General features: G+C 53.7%; 1 protein-coding gene across 1 annotated transcript; it reads right to left on the bottom strand.

Moving 5' to 3' along the window:
* Positions 1–953: 953 nt before the first annotated feature.
* Positions 954–8676, bottom strand: LOC112954187 (keratin, type II cytoskeletal cochleal). Its single transcript, XM_026047328.1, has 9 exons — positions 8131–8676; positions 7150–7358; positions 4807–4867; positions 4375–4470; positions 3901–4065; positions 3637–3762; positions 2250–2470; positions 1846–1880; positions 954–1300 (listed from the first exon to the last, which is right to left on the bottom strand). Exons 1-9 carry the CDS (start codon positions 8512–8514, stop codon positions 1125–1127), a joined length of 1473 nt encoding a protein of 490 aa, XP_025903113.1. The 5' UTR covers positions 8515–8676; the 3' UTR covers positions 954–1124.
* Positions 8677–17147: the final 8471 nt, after the last annotated feature.

Below are 17147 nucleotides of genomic sequence, written 5' to 3' on the forward strand. Positions count from 1 at the left end.
CAAAGCAGCACAAACAAGGACCTCTCATCCGGGATCAAAGAAGGATGCAACAAGGAATCTTTATTAGCAGCCCTGTGACAACTCTCAGACCAAAAGGCAGGAAACTTCAGCCAGAGATACGATGCGCGGAAGGGGCTGAGCTTGCACCACAACAATTCCGTGCAGCTTCGAGTCGTTTATTTCCTATTTCTTTCCTCCTACTGCAGTAGCAAAGTACTGCCCTGGCATGTGTAAGTTGAAGAAATATTCTGGCAGGAACGAGTAGTTATTGCAATGATGCATCAACAAAACCTGCTTTTTCCTGGCTGTAGTAGAGACATCAAATATCACTAGTTATGCTTTGAAATACAGGGTGGTAAAGAGAGGTCCAAGAATGGGCTATGTTCTCTCGCAGGTTACTGTGTTATTTATAGTTTTCAGCAAATTTTTATCCCTTCAACTTTAGGCTTCTTTTGAGGGGAGGGAAGAACTAGAACTTGTTTATGAGTTATGGGGTTACAAAGAGTCTGAAAGATAGAAATGAGCTTCACTCGGAGGAGACTTCTTGAATTCCATCTCCGGGCCAATTTCCAAAGAAAACAAGGAAAAGAAAATCCAAAACAGTTTCACTGCTTTCTTCCTGGTGTATTTTAAGAAAACAAATCCAGATTGAAAGTCATAACAAGGGCTGGCATTTTCCAAGGACCCCAAGGGCATAAGGTATTCCAGATCACAGGCAGAGGAAGATAATTCTTCTGGTCTCTTTTGCAAAACCTCAGCAGAAATGCAGAGAAGTTTGCCATTCAAATGATTGCTCTGCCCTTCAAAGGGTGCAATTCAGCTCTGAGCAGGGGGTACCAGGCACATAAGTAACATATAAGCGTCACCCCACCTGCGTCACTGGGGCAATTTCACCCTCCAGGCTTGAACCTGCTCTTGGTGGGATGATTTTCCACCAAGGACAACACTGCAGGATCAAGCCTTGAGCATGATGTGGCAGGGCCAGGTCTCCTGGTATGTCTTACTCCAATTCATTCATCACTGCAGAAATTTTGCAGCCAATTTGTTCTATAAAAGGCACCACAACTTTTCTTTCTATGGTCTCCCTCCCCCCCCATGTGTTTGGGTACTGATGGCTTCGGAGTTTACTTCCTGATGCTTCTCCGGGTGGACGAGGTCGTGGTCACGGTGTAGGACTTGGAGCCACCTCCAGAGGAGAAGCCCAGGGCCCCGCTGCCCATGCCGGCTCCCAGGCTAAGGCCTCCTCCAAGCAATCCACTGGAGCTGGAATAGCCACCTCCGCCACTGGAGCTGACCACAGCTAGGAGACCACACAAAGAAGCAAGCCAAGCATGAGCACCAGGGAACTTCAAAGCTAGCACGGCACCCTCACAAAGAAACACCCCCAAAATCCCAACCCTCCGCTCCATCCATCATATCTGGCAGGGGGTCAACGAGAGGGATAAAAAGCAGAGCAACGGGCCCAGGGAGCTGCAGATGGTGTCCGAGACACCAGCATCTGGTCAGCGTTCAGGCAAGACAAGTGCTCAGTGCTTCCCAAGCCAGGCAGACCCTCTAAACCCTATCCTAGACCCCAGACTTTTCTACTTCCCTCAATTCCAAGGGCCTTTTTCCATGAGCACGCCTTTTCCCCCAAATAAAAATGGGAGGAAAGAAACCAAAGGATCATCCTGCCCCTCCAAGTTAGGATTCATACAGAAAATGTAGGGCTGGAGTCTGCCATAGAGTCAACAGCCCACCAAGGTCCAACCCAGGGGCTCTCATGTAAGAGCAGGGTTAACTCTGCACAAACCGAGGGCACCGCAAGGCACTATTATAAATTATTAAAAGAAAAAGTCAACTCACAGATGTTGACGTTGCCAACTCCATCGCCCGCCAGCCTGGTGGAGAAGGAAAACAGAGGCAGAAAAAGGGAGAGCACAGGTTAGGTTCCATATTACTCAGTGTTCCCTTAGGGCCTCGCTTCTCAGGATGAGCACAATGGAGGCAAATTATTGTTATTGCTGCTGTAAATAATTCAGACAAGATAAGTGTGCCATCCAGCGCTTTGTTCCGGCCCTACATTTACCAGCTCTGTTATCACGGAAGGGGAAGAAGGGGGGGATGACAGAGCAAGAACAGCCCTGGCCTGACTCCGGGGGGATCTGATCCACTTGGGAGTTTTCTGTCCCCGGACTGGAGCGCACTGGTGAACAGCTCCTTTGGTTTTTGCTTGAACACCTTCAGAAGTATCCAAGAGGAACACCCACCTGCTCTCCTCCCCCTCCAGCAGCTTCCTGTAGGTCGCGATCTCGATGTCCAGGGCCAGCTTGACGTTCATGAGCTCCTGGTACTCGCGGAGCTGCCGGGCCATGTCGGCCTTGGCCTTCTGCAGCGCCGCCTCCAGCTCCTCCAGCTTGGCCTTGGCGTCCTCGACGGCCATCTTGCCACGCTCCTCAGCCTCGGTGATGGAAGCCTCCAGCTTGGCACGCTGGGGAACAGAGCGGGAGATGTCAGCGGGCACCTTGTCTTTGCAGGGGAGGTTTCTCCTGCCTATGAACTTCCAGCATCTACAGAACATCTCCAGGGTTCTGCAGCGCACTGCAGTCACCTGCCCTAACCTAGACCACAAGGAGTTCATGCCCACATCACTGCAGTTCACCACGCCAGAGGGAAAGCAGCTCGCAAAGCGAGGCTCATCTCATCCCAAGGCATCTTCTTCCACGAGGTGATCCATCTGATCCTGTTTCTCTCTCCTGGCTCAGACCCCCAGGTGCCCCTTATTGCTCCTCAGCCCACCTGCACACAGCACATGGGGTTAACATGGGCTTGGGTTCTCCCTGCTACTGTTGGGTTCCAGTAAGCTCCAAGACAAGCATGGACTCGAGCAGACCTGCACTTACCCAACCCAGGCCTAACCCCAGAACATCCCTGGGGGCCACATCACGGCAGCAGACTAAGATACCCCCAGCAGTGCCCCTACACCTCCAGATAGAGCTAGTTCTTGGCAGGAAGGGATCACAACGAACATAAGCAGATGTGCTCTGTGCTCTCATTCATTATTGAAGGCAGCAGCACTGGGTCTGCTATTTGCTTGTCAATGTGTGTTGAAGCCTCCCTGCCCTGCAACCAAATAAACAACTGGATGAGTCACAAAGGTTTATCTCCAGCTCCACGTAGACTCCTTAGTCACAGGCAGGATCCAGCCCCTGAACAGAATCAGTACCACTCTCCAGGCTTTCACCATCCCTTTGATAAAGCAGTAACCTCTCCTGGAGAAAGCAAACAGAACTCCCCTAGCGGTAAAAATCCCGTTACGTGCCCAGACACGGGGCTTCCTTCTGCAAAAAGGGAGCGGACAGAGATTCGAGAAGTGAGAGGGCCCAAGGAACGTGGGTGCAGGGTAGGATGCTGCACGGGCTGCCCTTTGGGAATGGTTTTGCAGCACCCTTCTGCCCTCCCAGCCCCTTATGGGTTCATTCTGTGCAACTCAGCTACCTCTCAGCACCGACCTTCAAGGAAACAGGGAAAAACGATCCCCAACTGCTTCTAACGAGACGCATGCTCAAAGCCTCGACTCCTCACAAGCCTCGACTCCTCACAAACTGTTTTTCCAACTCGCTGTTGGGCGGCAGCAAAGCGAGGGCGGCTCCTCACCTGGGCTTTGGCGTTCTCGATCTCCCCCTGCAGCCGCTGGATCATGCGGTTTATCTCCGAGATCTCGTTCTTGGTGTTGCGCAGGTCGTCCCCGTGCTTGCCAGCGGTGACCTGCAGCGCCTCGTACTGCAACAGGCAACGGTGTGAGTGGCGAGCAGAGCCGGGCGCGCGGCCACGAGCTGGCTGCAATCCCCCACGCTCCTCACGTGCAGGATGCATCTAGTACCATAAGCTGTTGCTGCCCTTCTCTCCACGTGAACTTACCTTGCTCTGGTACCAGGACTCGGCCTCTGCTCGGCTCCTGTTTGCAATCTCCTCGTACTGCGCTTTAACCTCCGCAATGATGCTGTCCAGGTCCAGGTTGCGGCTGTTGTCCATGGACAGGACCACAGAGGTGTCCGAGATCTGGGCCTGCAGCTCACGAATTTCCTGCCAGTTGCATCAAAAGTAATAACGTTAACCACTGACTTTTGAGGGTCTCCCTTTTGGAGGTCAATTAAGAGAGACTCAGAAGAAAAGGAAAGGGAGGCAAACCAGAATTCATCAAAGTAAGGATTAGTTAGAAGAAAACCTACTGCATCCTCAACTCACAGAGCACAGAGGAACAAACAGCAGCTGGAGCTAGTTCTTATTCTCAGATTCATCTGCTGCTTGGCCGCAAGGTTCATTTACCCCCCATATTGACTTTACATGGCACCGTTGGCCACTCTGCACCCACGGGTGCAGAAAGGACCTTACCGCTTCGTAGAGACCCCTCAGGAAGTTAATCTCATCTGTCAGCGCATCCACCTTGGCCTCCAGCTCCACTTTGTTCATGTAGGCAGCGTCCACATCCTAAATAAATAAATAAAAATTAAAAAAAAATGATAAAAAAGTGATAATCCACAGCAATGGCAGTAGCTTGGATAGATAAGCCCACACTGCCTTAGATGATTTCAAAATCAACGAGCCCATCAAGTTCTACTCCCCCTGTCCCTATGCCCAAGGCACCACCATGACTTAGGAACATCTGCTGAAGGAGGAAATTGCCGGTAGGAAGCTGGGAGGAAGGTTTCTACGTGGTCTGGAGGCTCACACACCGAGCTGGGCTTGTAAATCCATGCCAGTTTGGATAACAAGACCAGGGGGCAGCTGCAAGGCCGCGGGATTGCAGCACAGGGGAACACCCACCTTCTTGAGCACGACAAACTCGTTCTCTGCTGTTGTGCGCTTGTTGATCTCATCTTCATATCTGCCAAGAAACAAAGACAGCGCCTTGTGATGACCTGGAGAACTGTAGTTATGGCCTGAAGCTTTTGTCTTTTGTACTGGCCAACCCCCTAAAGGGAGCAAATACAAATCCAGGAGAGATGCAAACACATTTAAGAGACTCCTTTATGAGGATCAAAGCATTTGTTAGGGTTGTTGTCACACTGCACGCCCATATTCCAGACATTTAAGGGTATTTTGCAGCTGGTGGTCACGTGCTGGTAAGAGCTAAGCGCAATTACTCTCATTCTGCACAAAGTGGTTTCACTTCAAAGCCCCATTTACGTCTCATTTAGGCTACAGCCATTCTTGGGACGATCACCTTTAGGTGCTAGGAACTGAAGCAGGTTTAAACCACATCCCTCTGCACTCACTGGAGCCTCTCTGATCTAGACCTCTGAGATCCAGGCTCTGGATCTCAGAAAGAAAAGGAATTAGAAAGGAAACACTCTCTTTCTCCGGCTGTTTCGGAATTGCTGTTCTCACAGCTCCAACCCAGCTCAGTTTATTTATACACTCCCTGCACGACTAGCTCTGTAATTTCTTGCTTTCTGTGCAGCTACTTCTGTTTTAGCTGCCTTCAGCTAAGCTCTCCCTCTGCTCTACCCTGGCAATCAGAAAGGGGTCTTGTCCCTCTGGGGTCAATGCACCTATTGCTATTATTGCAGTAATGCAGTACAGTAGCAATTATTGCAACTGCAGGGTAATGCATGTCCTGGAAAGCTGCATGACTCTACTGCAGTCTGCAGCACAGCGTAAATGGCATTAAGAGTCTATTCCCCAGCACGGATATCTAGAGGCCGGTGAAAAGCTGGAATGGCTCTGGAATGGTTTGCCAAGCTCATTTCCTGAGGGAGCCCCCGCTGAACTGGCCAACCCACGGGCAAACGGCTCGATATTCTCCATTAACGGGGCAGGTGCCCCAGGAAGCCCAGGGCACTATCGCACTTTGGCGTGCCTGGCACCGACACGGAGCATTCCCACCCTTTGCTTACTTTGAACCACACCCTTAGCCAACCTAGGTACAAAACCATGGACTGAATGATCCCTCAGAGCCTTGTGCAAATACAGAGCAATTCTCCCCCTTGCTCTGGAAGTCAATAAGGAATTACTTCGTAGAATGAGGATATGCAAGAGGAGCAACAGACCCATGAACTGCTCACCATGATTTTGGCATTCAGCTCAAGAGACTGGATTTTCCTCTTAGGGACGAGAAGCAGGTTCCAAAATCCTGTTCCTGAACTCCTGCTGCTTCACTAGGATCTCAGGCTCCTAAATCCTACCAGCCTTCCCTCCCCTCACTAAATACGGGATTTAACTTTCTAGGATAGTCCAAAGCTAGAGAAATAAATCTGTCCCAGGACATCTTTCCTCGTATTCACCTGACATAGGGCCATGACTTCCCTGGGTGCAAAGCAGCCCCTTGCTGTGGCTTTACAGAGCACAAAGGTGCATTTACACCAGCTGCAGATGAGCACAGGACGGAGCTGGACTGGGGGAAACATCATTCCCAGGCACCTACTTGGGAATTACTGAGTATTGACTTTCCCTCAACACGCCCCGGGGATTATCAGATCTATTTGTTTCCAGTTCCTGTCCGATCCAGTCTGCCAGCTCTTTTTTCTTTAGGCATTCCTCTGTGCAGGTGGGTTGGGCACAGGCAGGGACAAAGGCTACTTTCTTCACGGGACTCCTCCCAACCGACACAATTCAGATAGAAAAGCCATGATTTGGGCAGAAAATCCCCTTAAATATTGCAAGTCACCTGCTCCGCTACCTGCTCATTGAACAAGCTCCAACCTGCAGAGCTCCCAAGTTGTCCCTCCAGACCTGAGCGGACACCCCAAAGCACAGGGCTGTCCACGAGGAAGCTTCAGTGCAAAGTCAAGAGGATGGAGCCACTGAAAACCACTGGGGAAGCAGGTGCCAGGCACAACGGGCAACTCCTGCACCACCTGCAGCTTCCTCCCCTGCCAAGGGTGGCTATAACCACATCCCTCACCTGGGGTGAGGTTCACCTCTCCTGAAGGGCCACCTAAATGTTGGATGGGCCACTTTGAGTGAGGCGACCCAATGATGAAACGTGAGCCCCACAGTGATTAAATTAGCCTTTTGATGCCTAGAAGAACCTAGGCAGCTTCCCTGGCATGTACATCTAACTGGCAAAGGTCTCCCTCGCTAGCTGGAAAGTTGGGGACATCTTTGTCAAGCTATCGACCAACTTGCCAGCTCACGGTACCGTTAGATGAGAAGCTTATACATTACTTGCTCTTGAAATCCTCCACAAGATCCTGCATGTTCTTCAGTTCGCCCTCCAGACGCCCTTTGTCATTCAACAGCCCGTCCAGCTGACGCCGCAGGTTGTTGATGTACGCCTCAAACATGGGAGCAATGTTACTCCGGGCGGTCTTCTGGTCCTGGAGGAGGCTCCACTTGGTCTCCAGCATTTTATTTTGCTGCTCCAAGAACCGGACCTGAAAACCAAGCAAGGGGTCATTTGTGAAAGCGCAAGGAAGGGGAACTGGCACAGACCCCTGGAGAACGTGAATTAGGAGCTTGGATCCTGGGGAAGGTATCTGAGGAATTCAGTTTGCTCAGAAGCAGCTCCTAGATACCCTAAGGGTGATAAAGACCATGTGGGGCCATCGTGAGCTACTCAGGGGCTCGGTTTCTGACAGGTGAGGCTTTGTATTTAATTAAAAGATAAGCAAATCCTGCTTGCCCAACACTTGAGCAAAGCCATGCAAGGACTTCAAAGCCAGCCAATTACATGAACTCCAGGGCCAGATTCCTGGCATTTCGAGGATGCCTGAGCTCAAATTTGCAGCACAGGACATAAGATGAATTGGTTGCAAAGAGCAAAGCTACAGAGATAAAGGTCTGGGGAAACAAACACCAGATCTGTATCAAGGTCTGTTCTGCTGGGTCAATTCCTCTCTCAAATCCCCGCCACATATCCTGCAGTTGTCCCTGGGCTCAGGTTTAAAGCCTGCACCCATTTTATGAGCAACAAATGCCGAACACCACAGGGGCAAAATTGGCCCAAAAAGGGGCAAAATCCCTTGTGGAAGGCAACACAAGCAAGGCTTTAATAAAGAGCTCTCAGACTGGAACAGGTAAAACACACCCTAGTGGACCTAATCCTGAGCCCATCTGTGTCACTGTGAACCTCCCCACTGCCAAGCTCTGGGTTAGGCCTGCCTTAAAGAAGGACCCCCCGGGCCAGCAGCTTTTCTGACACCTCACCTTGTCGATGAAGGAGGCGAACTTGTTGTTGAGGGTCTTGATCTGCTCCTTCTCCTCCTTGCGCACCCGCTGGATGTTGGGGTCGATCTCCAGGTTGAGGGGCGCCAGGAGGCTCTGGTTGATGGAGACCTCCTGAATGCCCCCGGAGCCGATGCCCATGCCGAGCCCGCCGCCGTAGCCGTATCCCGAGCGGACGCTGTAGGAGCTGCCACCTCCTCCCAGGGAGATGCGCTTGCTGGCAGAGCCCAGGTTGTAGAGGCTGGAGCCCGGCCTGCCGAAGCCGGCACCCGCTCCCCCGCGGCTCGAGGACACGGTGCTGACCCGCACTTGGCTGATCCCCGGGACGGCCGCTGAGCGGGAGCTGAAGCTCACGGAGCGGGACATGGCTGCTCCAAGGACGCTCTCCTTACAAAGCCTGAGACAGCTGCGCCGGAGACCCGGAGAAGGAGCGAGTTCTCCGTCTGCCGCCTCCTTTTATCCGTTAGGAGAGCTGGGCTTGCCCGGAGGGCAGGAGAAGGAGAGGTTTTACAGCCTCGGCTGGGCGTGCCTTGGAGCCTCCCCCTCCGGCAACCTGGGAAGGGCGGCGGAAAGGGGACACCTGGCGTCCCCGCGCTCAGACCTGGCTTTGTTCCGCGTCCGGGGTGCTTCGAGCTGCCGCTCTCACCTGCGCCGGGATCCCCAGGCAGAGCATCCGAACGGGACGGGTCTCATCCCTCCTCGTGGCCTCTCCGCTCCCTGCTGCTCAAGTAAAAGGAGGTTATATAGAAAGAGGAGGGAACAGGCACCGATTTTTAGGGCTTCCCTGCTGAGCTCCCCCTTGCAATAGCAGAAAAGAGATAAGAGGCCCCAGCTTCTCGCCCAACCTGTAATCCAAACCAGATGCATCCTCAGACAAACTACACCAGCAGCTACGAGCCCAGCGTCGCTCTAGTTTTTGCTTTCTGTTTGCTGCTAGCACTGAAGCAAAGGTATTTCAGGTGGGTTGTGACCAGGGTGCCAGTCTGAACTAGAAAGGGGACAGGTCAGTTTGCAGCCTACATTTCTGGGCATCTATCCAGCAGAGGCATAGAAAAGAGTTGTGAGAGCTTGCTGCATTTCTGAATAGCTGCATAGGGATGGTTCCCTTCACTATCGGGTCATAAATCTCGCCACAAGATTTCAAAGTCTGGCCTGGAATCAGGCGATCCCTCCAAGGAAAATACAGTCCTGCTGTCAGATAAAGCACCATAAAGGCAGCGCTGCTCTCGGCAGCCTTGCAGGGAACAGCAGCTCAGCAGGAAGAGAACTCAACCTCACCCTGGTTTGCACCATCAAGAGTCCTATCCACAAAAACACATTTTATAATCTTAATTGCTGCCAATTCTAGGGGAGGATGAGTCCACCTTGCATTCAGAGTTGGATTTTTTGGGCAGTATCAGTAGCAACTTAGTCAATGCAGCAGGGCCTGGAAAAATCTAATTCACCCTGCGCAGCCAGTGCAGTGCTGCAAGCTGCAGCCTCTACGCTGATAACGTTTAAATCCAGTTCCCAATCAGGTTAAGTCAGGATTCAGCAATTCCAAGATGCCCCAGGTCGAGTTTCCTTGTGCTGCGGAGCTGCCATGGTAACAGCACGTTGTTGCACAAGCAGACGGACAAACAACTGCCCCCGAACCCTTGTGAATGTCCCCTTGGGCTTCAGGTTGGGCTAACAGGGGCGACAACGTGAACCGGTTCCACACCTCGGGGAGGAGAGTGCTTTGCCCCTGTGAATGCTGCGCTGGGTGTCACGCCAGCCAGCCCTGCGTACCTGCAACCAGCCCAGCGCTGCCCACTGGAACACTCTCCACAGGGAAATCACTCCATAGCGTCTCCAGGATGCGCGGGGTCCTCAACTCCGGGCTAAAAATCATCACATACAGCCACATTCTCGTGGAAGATGAAGAAAACTGCAGGCAAGCAAGGTTATATGTTAAGAACGTGTTATTACGCTGGTTAAAACATCCCGGTGTTTCCTCACCCTCCCGTCCGTGCCCCCTGGGCTCTCTCTCTTGCTTGTGTTTAGTTTGCAGTGTTTGGTTTGAAAGCTTGCTCGGCCAGGGAGTGCCCTGAAGGGTTTGCGTTTGTACAGCACAGCCCTGGCTGCAGATTAACGAGCCAAAGAGCTTCGTTAGTGAGGCATTAAAACCGGGGTCTCGACCACAAGCAGCGTCACGGTGGGCTCACGAGCCAGGTAGCCCACGAGTGCTGTGTGTTGGAGTCCGTGGGACCTTCCACCTGGAGCTCCACCTCCATGTGAGGAGGAACTTCTTCACTGTGAGCCCTGGCACAGGCTGCTCAGGGAGGTTGTGGAGTCTCCTTCTCTGGAGGTCTCCCAAACCCACCTGGATGCCACCCTGTGCTCTGGGCGTCCCTGCTGGAGCAGGAAGGTTGGACTAGATGATCTCGAGAGGTCCCTTCCAACCTCAACCATTCTGTGATTCCGAGGGTGACACCGTCGAGCTGGTGCTCTCAGGGATAACCCCCCGTGCAGCACTTCACCCAGCACCAGCAGACACGACCCTGCCATTCCCAAGGTTTTTCCTGTGCCGTGATGACAGCTCCACGGTTTTTAGGCTCTGGCTGATCTAAGTGACATTATAAAATTATAATTCCCATGACCACAGGAAGACAGGTATTTCCATGCCTCAGTGAGGGCGAACACGCGCTCCTGCTGTCCCCAGTGCCAGGCCACATGTCCCTGACGTGCTCTAGGCAGGCCCAACGGGAGCTGCATCCAGGCAGCGCTGTTATTTCGCGCAGGGGATTAGCGACGCGCTCAGCCCGACCTCCTGCGCCGCTCGGGCTATAAAACTCAACGTGGTGACGCATCCTTCCAGCCTCGTAACACTATTTACAGGGAAGCGATTTTTCTAGAAAGGCAACAGCCAGCGACTCAAAGGACGCTGGAAAATGACAAAATCCTCCTTTTTTGTCACGTTTTCTTCCAAGGGTTGGCCATCCTCCCTGCTATGATAGCCCTTAAGCCCGCTAAGAGCTTGCAAAGGTCTCTTGGACCCGGTGCAACTCCTCTGAATTCATCGCCACCGCGGCTGACCACGTTGAACCAACAGGTTGAACGAACTGAACACTCGACACTCCGCACAGTCATCACGAGGCGGCTTTTCCAGGAGCCTCCAACCACCTCGGTGGCCTCTCTGCACCAACAGCCTCGCGGGAGCAACAGCCGCACGTTGCCCCGGGTGCTGCAAAACTGTTTGCTGGCTCCGAGCCGGCCGACAGGTCCCGCCGTCCTGGTTACTCCTCGACCTGCTGCAAGGAAGCGGAGAGCGAAGGAGCGGCGGCGCCCGCGGCACCTCCCGGCGCCACCGCCGGCTCAGCCCGCGCCGTGACGCCCGGGGCCGGTTTACGCCCCGGCCTCGGGAACCTTTGCACGTTGCCATAAGCGACGGGGCAAACAAGCAGACCCAGCCCAGGCGGGCGGGCTGGCGGGGATCCCGCTCGGCATGAGTCCGGCCTGCCCCTCGCACCAGCCCGCTTCCCACTTACTGAAAACTCTCTTCATCTTCCCCTCCTCTGCTCCCAATTACAAGAGACTACAATTGCAAGAAACCAGGCAGGAATAACTATAAATAGTTATAATTATGCATAATCATAATTAGATGGGTAATTTTTTTTTACATGAAAGCTGAGAGTTGTTCCTGCAGCTAAAGTCTTTGGGAGAAAAAAACAAACAAACAAACAAATTAAAATACTCCAATTTGGGGACTGGGATGAAGCCTAGAGCTCTGTTGATACAGGGCTTAGTTTTTAGGGAAACTGCAAGTCTCAGGATGAGAAAGGAACAACCCAAGTAACCAAACCTGGAGCCTGTGCCTCTCCCGGTGCCTGGACGCACCTCTCCCGGTGATTCACTCGCTCCAGCCCACGATTAGAGCCGTAAGATTAAGACTAAGGCTCTAAGATTAGAGCCATAGGGAGAAGATATTCCCGCATTCCTCTTTTAATTACTTGCATTGCAAGCTAATGCACCCCATCGGGAGCAGATGACAGCCGTGGGAGCGTTTCACTGCCGCTCGATTTTAGGAGCTGGGCTAAAGCCAGGGCACTTACAGGGGGGATTCTGCAGGCCTGATTCAGGCCCACGTTAAGGAGCAATTCCTGCGAAGCACACAGGGCGACAAGGGACGTTATCTTACACGCTCATCGGCCAGAAATGCTCTTAAGAAAACTTCTTATCTTGCAGAGGCAACGACAGAGGCTGCTCCACCAGCCCAGGTTGGATTTGGAGGTCTTCCTGCTCCCAAAATCCCAAGCAGCCAATGCAGCAGCCACCCAGAACCACCCGTTTGCAATTGTATTGAGCCAGGGGCTGTGCAAACAGCGGTAATTTTGGGTGGCTGCCGTGCTGGCTGCTTACTGTTTTGGGTTTCTCAATAGCTCCCACAATAGAAAACTATTTTCATCCCAGTGCCTACATAGGAATGAAGCTGCTCTGCAACTTCTGGCCCTGAGTGCAAATCCCAAGAGTTTGTGCAAAATCCAAAGTCTCCAAGACATTTTGTTGCTTCATAAATGCTCCTAAGGGAGATAAACAGCAGTGGAGACAGAGGCCGAGCTGCATGCAGCACATTTCCCTGGCCTTGGGGAGATAAAAACTGTCTCGACGACAGGAAGAAGATGGGAGAGGCTGGAGTAAATTCCACATCGCCCAACTCCACTCCCTAAACACAAAGCTACGTGTTGCCCAGTGGGTGCTGCAAATATTCGCCCGAATTTTTAGGCCTTTTGTCCGCAAAATCTCCAGCATTAAGTGCCTATCTCCTGTGGACCAGGCTTTGGAGCAGCGAGGGATGTGGTTTCCAGAGACAGCGACTCGCAGATAAGCACGGAGAGATCCCCAGCAAGCCCGTCCCCATGTGGAATTCCAGGAATTTAACAAATCCAAAGGGGGTATGTTCCAAAAGCCCTGGTGGTCCCAGGGGTCTGCTCTAAACAGCTCAACCTCTGAACATCCAAACAACTCGGGAAAGGCCGAGAAGCAGCGATTATTCAAACAGGATAAACTGGGAAGAGCTACGAGCTCCCCCCAGCACATCACAGCCAGGGGACGAGCGGGAGGCAGAAAGTAGATGATTAATTTATTACGACTGTTTCCTTATGGCTCTGATAACCAAACTCAGATGACAATCTCTGTTCCCGGGGGGGCAAGACAGCTCCCAGAGACACACGATTTTCTTGCAAACCTGGGAACAGAGGAATGAGCAGAGAGCAGTTCCCTTGATTTGGGCTCTGGCATTTCCAGGTGCCTGCTGTCAGTGCAAACAGGTCTCTTATCCTACCGGGTGCACACCCCAACACTGCCTGCTTGAATGCAGCATCCAGCTTTTAACCCAGACGTTCCCGAAGCTGGAAGCAAGGTGCAACCCCCATTTCCTCTGCTCCTTTCCCAGCCCAACAACTGGCGCCAGGTTTTATGCAAGGGCAAAGGGCAGGATTGCAGCCTTGGACCTGCTGGGGAGACAACCCCGGGGTGCTGATGGAAGTTAAGGGAGTGGTTGGGCTGGGGCAGACCCCGCCACAATCAATACATTCAGCGATGACAATAATAATTACTATAATGAACTTGCTCCTACTCACGCTGCCTGTGACACGACTGAGTCCTCGCAGGGCTCCGGCTCCTCCCTGGGGCAGGTTTCCTTCTTGAACAAGGACAACGTGGAAGAGCTCGGGCTGCAGGGGGGAAAAGAGAAGGGAAAACGTGGGTGTTGGGGGGTTTGGCGCGGGGCTCCATGATGCCGATGATGCTCCCGCGCCCACTGGAAGCGGAGACCCTTCGAGTCAGAGCCCGATTCCCAGCTTGCCACTTTGCTGGGCATGCAGCTGGCATGAATCAGGAGCACCGGGTTTGACCTGGGGACTCGAAATCTGGATGAATCAACCCGGGCGGCAGATTAAGCGTGGATTAAGGACTTGCCTGCTCCCGGGATTAGGGCTGATCCCAGCACATGCAGTGACCCAGCAGGCAGGTGTGTCGTGCCTGGCACCTCCAAAGGGCCAGGCTGCATCTTTTACAACGCACATTGGCGTGCAAGCAACACAAAAACCTGCCCCAAGTCTCGGTGCTTTGGGTTGTTTTCCCTCCCCGCAAGAGAATCTACCCCTTGTGGAAGAGCCACGAGGCCTCCCAAATATCCAGGCGGCCTCCCCGGGAGGCCGGGCTCGCAGCGCCCGCGGAAGCGACGCCGCGGCACGGGCGCCACAAACCTCGGGCAGGTGACGCAGCACGGAAACAAAAAGCCCAATTAGAAGCGGCCCGAGAGCGCGGGGCAGATTGCAATCGGGGCGGCGGGCGCTGCACGGGGTGAAGTCACAGGCTCGAGTCCACATTGAGAAATGTGCAGCAGCAAACCTGTGCAGCCCGCGTCCTCGCTGGCAGCGAGGAAGGAGACGCCTCTTAACCCCTGGGAGCCTGAGGGATCCTTGCAAAGGCAATTTGGAGCCCTCAAATTCCCAGCACGGCTCCAAAGAGCTGCAAAAAGGTGCTAAAAGGTTCCTCTGTAGCAGGGCACCGAATGGAGCAGGGGGTGGGCGCCTGGCTGGGAAATGGGGCTGCCATGGGGACAAGGGAGATGGATGGGCTGTGGAGCAGTTTGCAGGCTCCGGGACAGCCTTCGAGCAACCAAAAGTGGCTTTTCAAACCCAAGCAGCCCCTTGCATTGGGGAGGTGACGGGATGTGGCTGCTGGGGAGGCATCCAGCCCCGCGAGGCTGCAGCACCGCGTCACTGTTTTGCTCAATACCTGAGGTTTCCTGGAAGCAACGTGAGCTCACGGATAGGCTGGAAACCTCCGCGAGCGCGAGGCAGAAGCGGGCAGGTCCCAGCCTGCCTCCCAGAGCCTCCGGTGCATTCCTTGCGAGTGATGCTTGTTTTGGGGCAGAACAAATGATTCTGGCTGCAGCCAGAGCCAGGCAGAGCTGAGGAGCCTCCACGCGGACCAAGGCCTCTCCAAAGTGGAGCCCCTCATCACAGTCCCAGAAAACCCACCCGTCTCCCCCAGCACATCACGGAGCCTGGCAGCATCCCTGCTGTCACAGCACGAGGGTGACGAGCTGCATTAAACACAAGCCAGCGGGGCCCCTCTTCCCTTTTCCAACTCGAGAGGAGCCTCGCGAGCTCAGCCTGGCTCTGCGCAAGCGGGACCCCGGAGCCGCCCGGCCTCCTGCCCATGCGGCCGCAGCATCGGCCGTTCCCCTGCGATGCGTCACGCTGCACTCGCCCTCCAGCCGCTCCTCGCGTGCCCGGAGAGGCTCAAACGAGCCCTGCTCGTTAGCGCCGCAGCCCTGGGCCCCGGCTCCGGCTTGCCTAAGCTGCATCATTCCAATTCCTCGGCTCTGGGCTCTGGCTCCGGCTTGCCTAAGCTGCATCGCTCCGATTCCTCGGGGCCAGCTGCCCATTTGTTGTTTGGGCTTCGTGCATCACCCATGTTTAATAAACAGCAATTAGGGAACTCGGACAAATAAACTGTTCTCTTCTGGGAGAGCATACTGAGCTGGTAAGATCATCTTCCAGAGGGCCAGGATAAAAGTCCCTGGACTTTGGGCAGGGTCTCCTTTATCCGAGCAGATCAGGAGACGAGGCACACCTGGCTGCACAGACACAGGGCGCAGCAGGATGCAGCAGGCGATGGAGAGGGCTGAAACCCTCCGTCGTGTCCCCCAAAGCCTGCCCCATCTCATTGCCACCTTTGACTTCTCTGTGCATTTCCCTTCCACTCATCTGGCTTGGCCGGGCAGCCAAGCCTGGCACCAAATCTCAAAGCCAGATTTTGGAGGCCAGCCCGTTCCAAACGGAACCAAATATCTGGCTGAGGAGGAGTATGGAGAGCAGCAGCAGGAAGGGAAGCAGCAGCCTGACTCAGCGCTGCCTCTCCCATGGTGCAGACACAACAGCAAAACCCACAGCCAGGCTCTGGCCACGGCTTCCCTGCTCCATCCTGGGAAAAGCGGCAGGGAATCACGGCTCCCGCATCGCCAGGTGCGGCTCCAGGAGCAGAGAGCCCGTCTTGGTGATCGGTGCCATGCAGCAACGCCCTGGTTGCACTGAAATGAGAGTCCCCAGGAGCCAGCACCACCAGCAGCAGTGTCCCCTGCCTGGAAAGGAGCCGCTAGAAAGCGGCTTCATCCTCTCTCCGCAAGTTCTTCCCACCCATCCTCACTTGCCAGCGGACACCACCACTTGCAAACAGTCTTCTTAAAAACATCCACGCTTTGCCAGAGGAAAGAGGAACAGGGAGGGATGCTCGCACCGATGTGGTTGCAGATGCACCCACTGCCAGCGATGCATCCTAGGATCTTGCAAGACGGAATTGCTCTTGGATCCAGTCTGGCTCCATAAGGAACACGGCTCCCAGCCTCCCAGTCAAGCTGCTATTAAACTGAACCGGCCTAATTTCACCTCTATCTCCTTCCCTCGGAGGGATCTTTCCTTGGTGCCCTCAGTACCAGATGAAGCACAAAAGCTGCCAGGTGACCCCATGACCCGATGCTATCAGGAACGGAGATGTGCCTGCAACCACAAAGCCACAAACAAGCAGCCCACGATGAGACAGATAATCTCACCTCACCAGAGCCATGAGCTTTGTCATCTCCCAGCCATAAATTGTGCTTTAATCCTTAAGCTAAACAGGCCAGATTAAACCGAGGAGTCCTGACCAGGAGCTGGTGAGTGAGAGACTTGATATTCAGATGTCAGACAAAAGCAAGCTGCTCTTGACAAAATATTGAGGCTTCACCTCAAAGAAAGGGCGACTCTACTGGAAGGGAACAGCTCTGTGTCCTCCTTGGGACAGAAAACACAGCTCCCTCAAAAGGGCTTCATACTGGAGCAGGTCTATGCCAGACCACATTCTGCTTGACGTCTGCTGGCTGGAAAATACCCATTTTGCTTTCCAACGTGGGGCTGAACCAGACCACCAAACAGCAGGTTTCCTGCAAAACAAATTCCAGATTTGGATTGCAGAATACTACCCCTTTTTGC

This window comes from Nothoprocta perdicaria, unplaced genomic scaffold (genome assembly GCF_003342845.1).
Source record: "Nothoprocta perdicaria isolate Ctin4 unplaced genomic scaffold, notPer1 scaffold_491, whole genome shotgun sequence".
Classification (NCBI taxonomy): Eukaryota; Metazoa; Chordata; class Aves; order Tinamiformes; family Tinamidae; genus Nothoprocta; species Nothoprocta perdicaria.

Bases quoted from the DNA above. Each gene is read 5' to 3' on its own strand.
- LOC112954187 (XM_026047328.1), bottom strand. From the start codon at position 8,514: ATGTCCCGCTCCGTGAGCTTCAGCTCCCGCTCAGCGGCCGTCCCGGGG. The intron at 3,763-3,900 runs GTAAGTTCACGT...TGCCTGTTGCAG, and splicing joins AGTCCTGGTACCAGAGCAAG to TACGAGGCGCTGCAGGTCAC. The intron at 2,471-3,636 runs GTGAGGAGCCGC...TCTGTTCCCCAG, and splicing joins TCGAGAACGCCAAAGCCCAG to CGTGCCAAGCTGGAGGCTTC.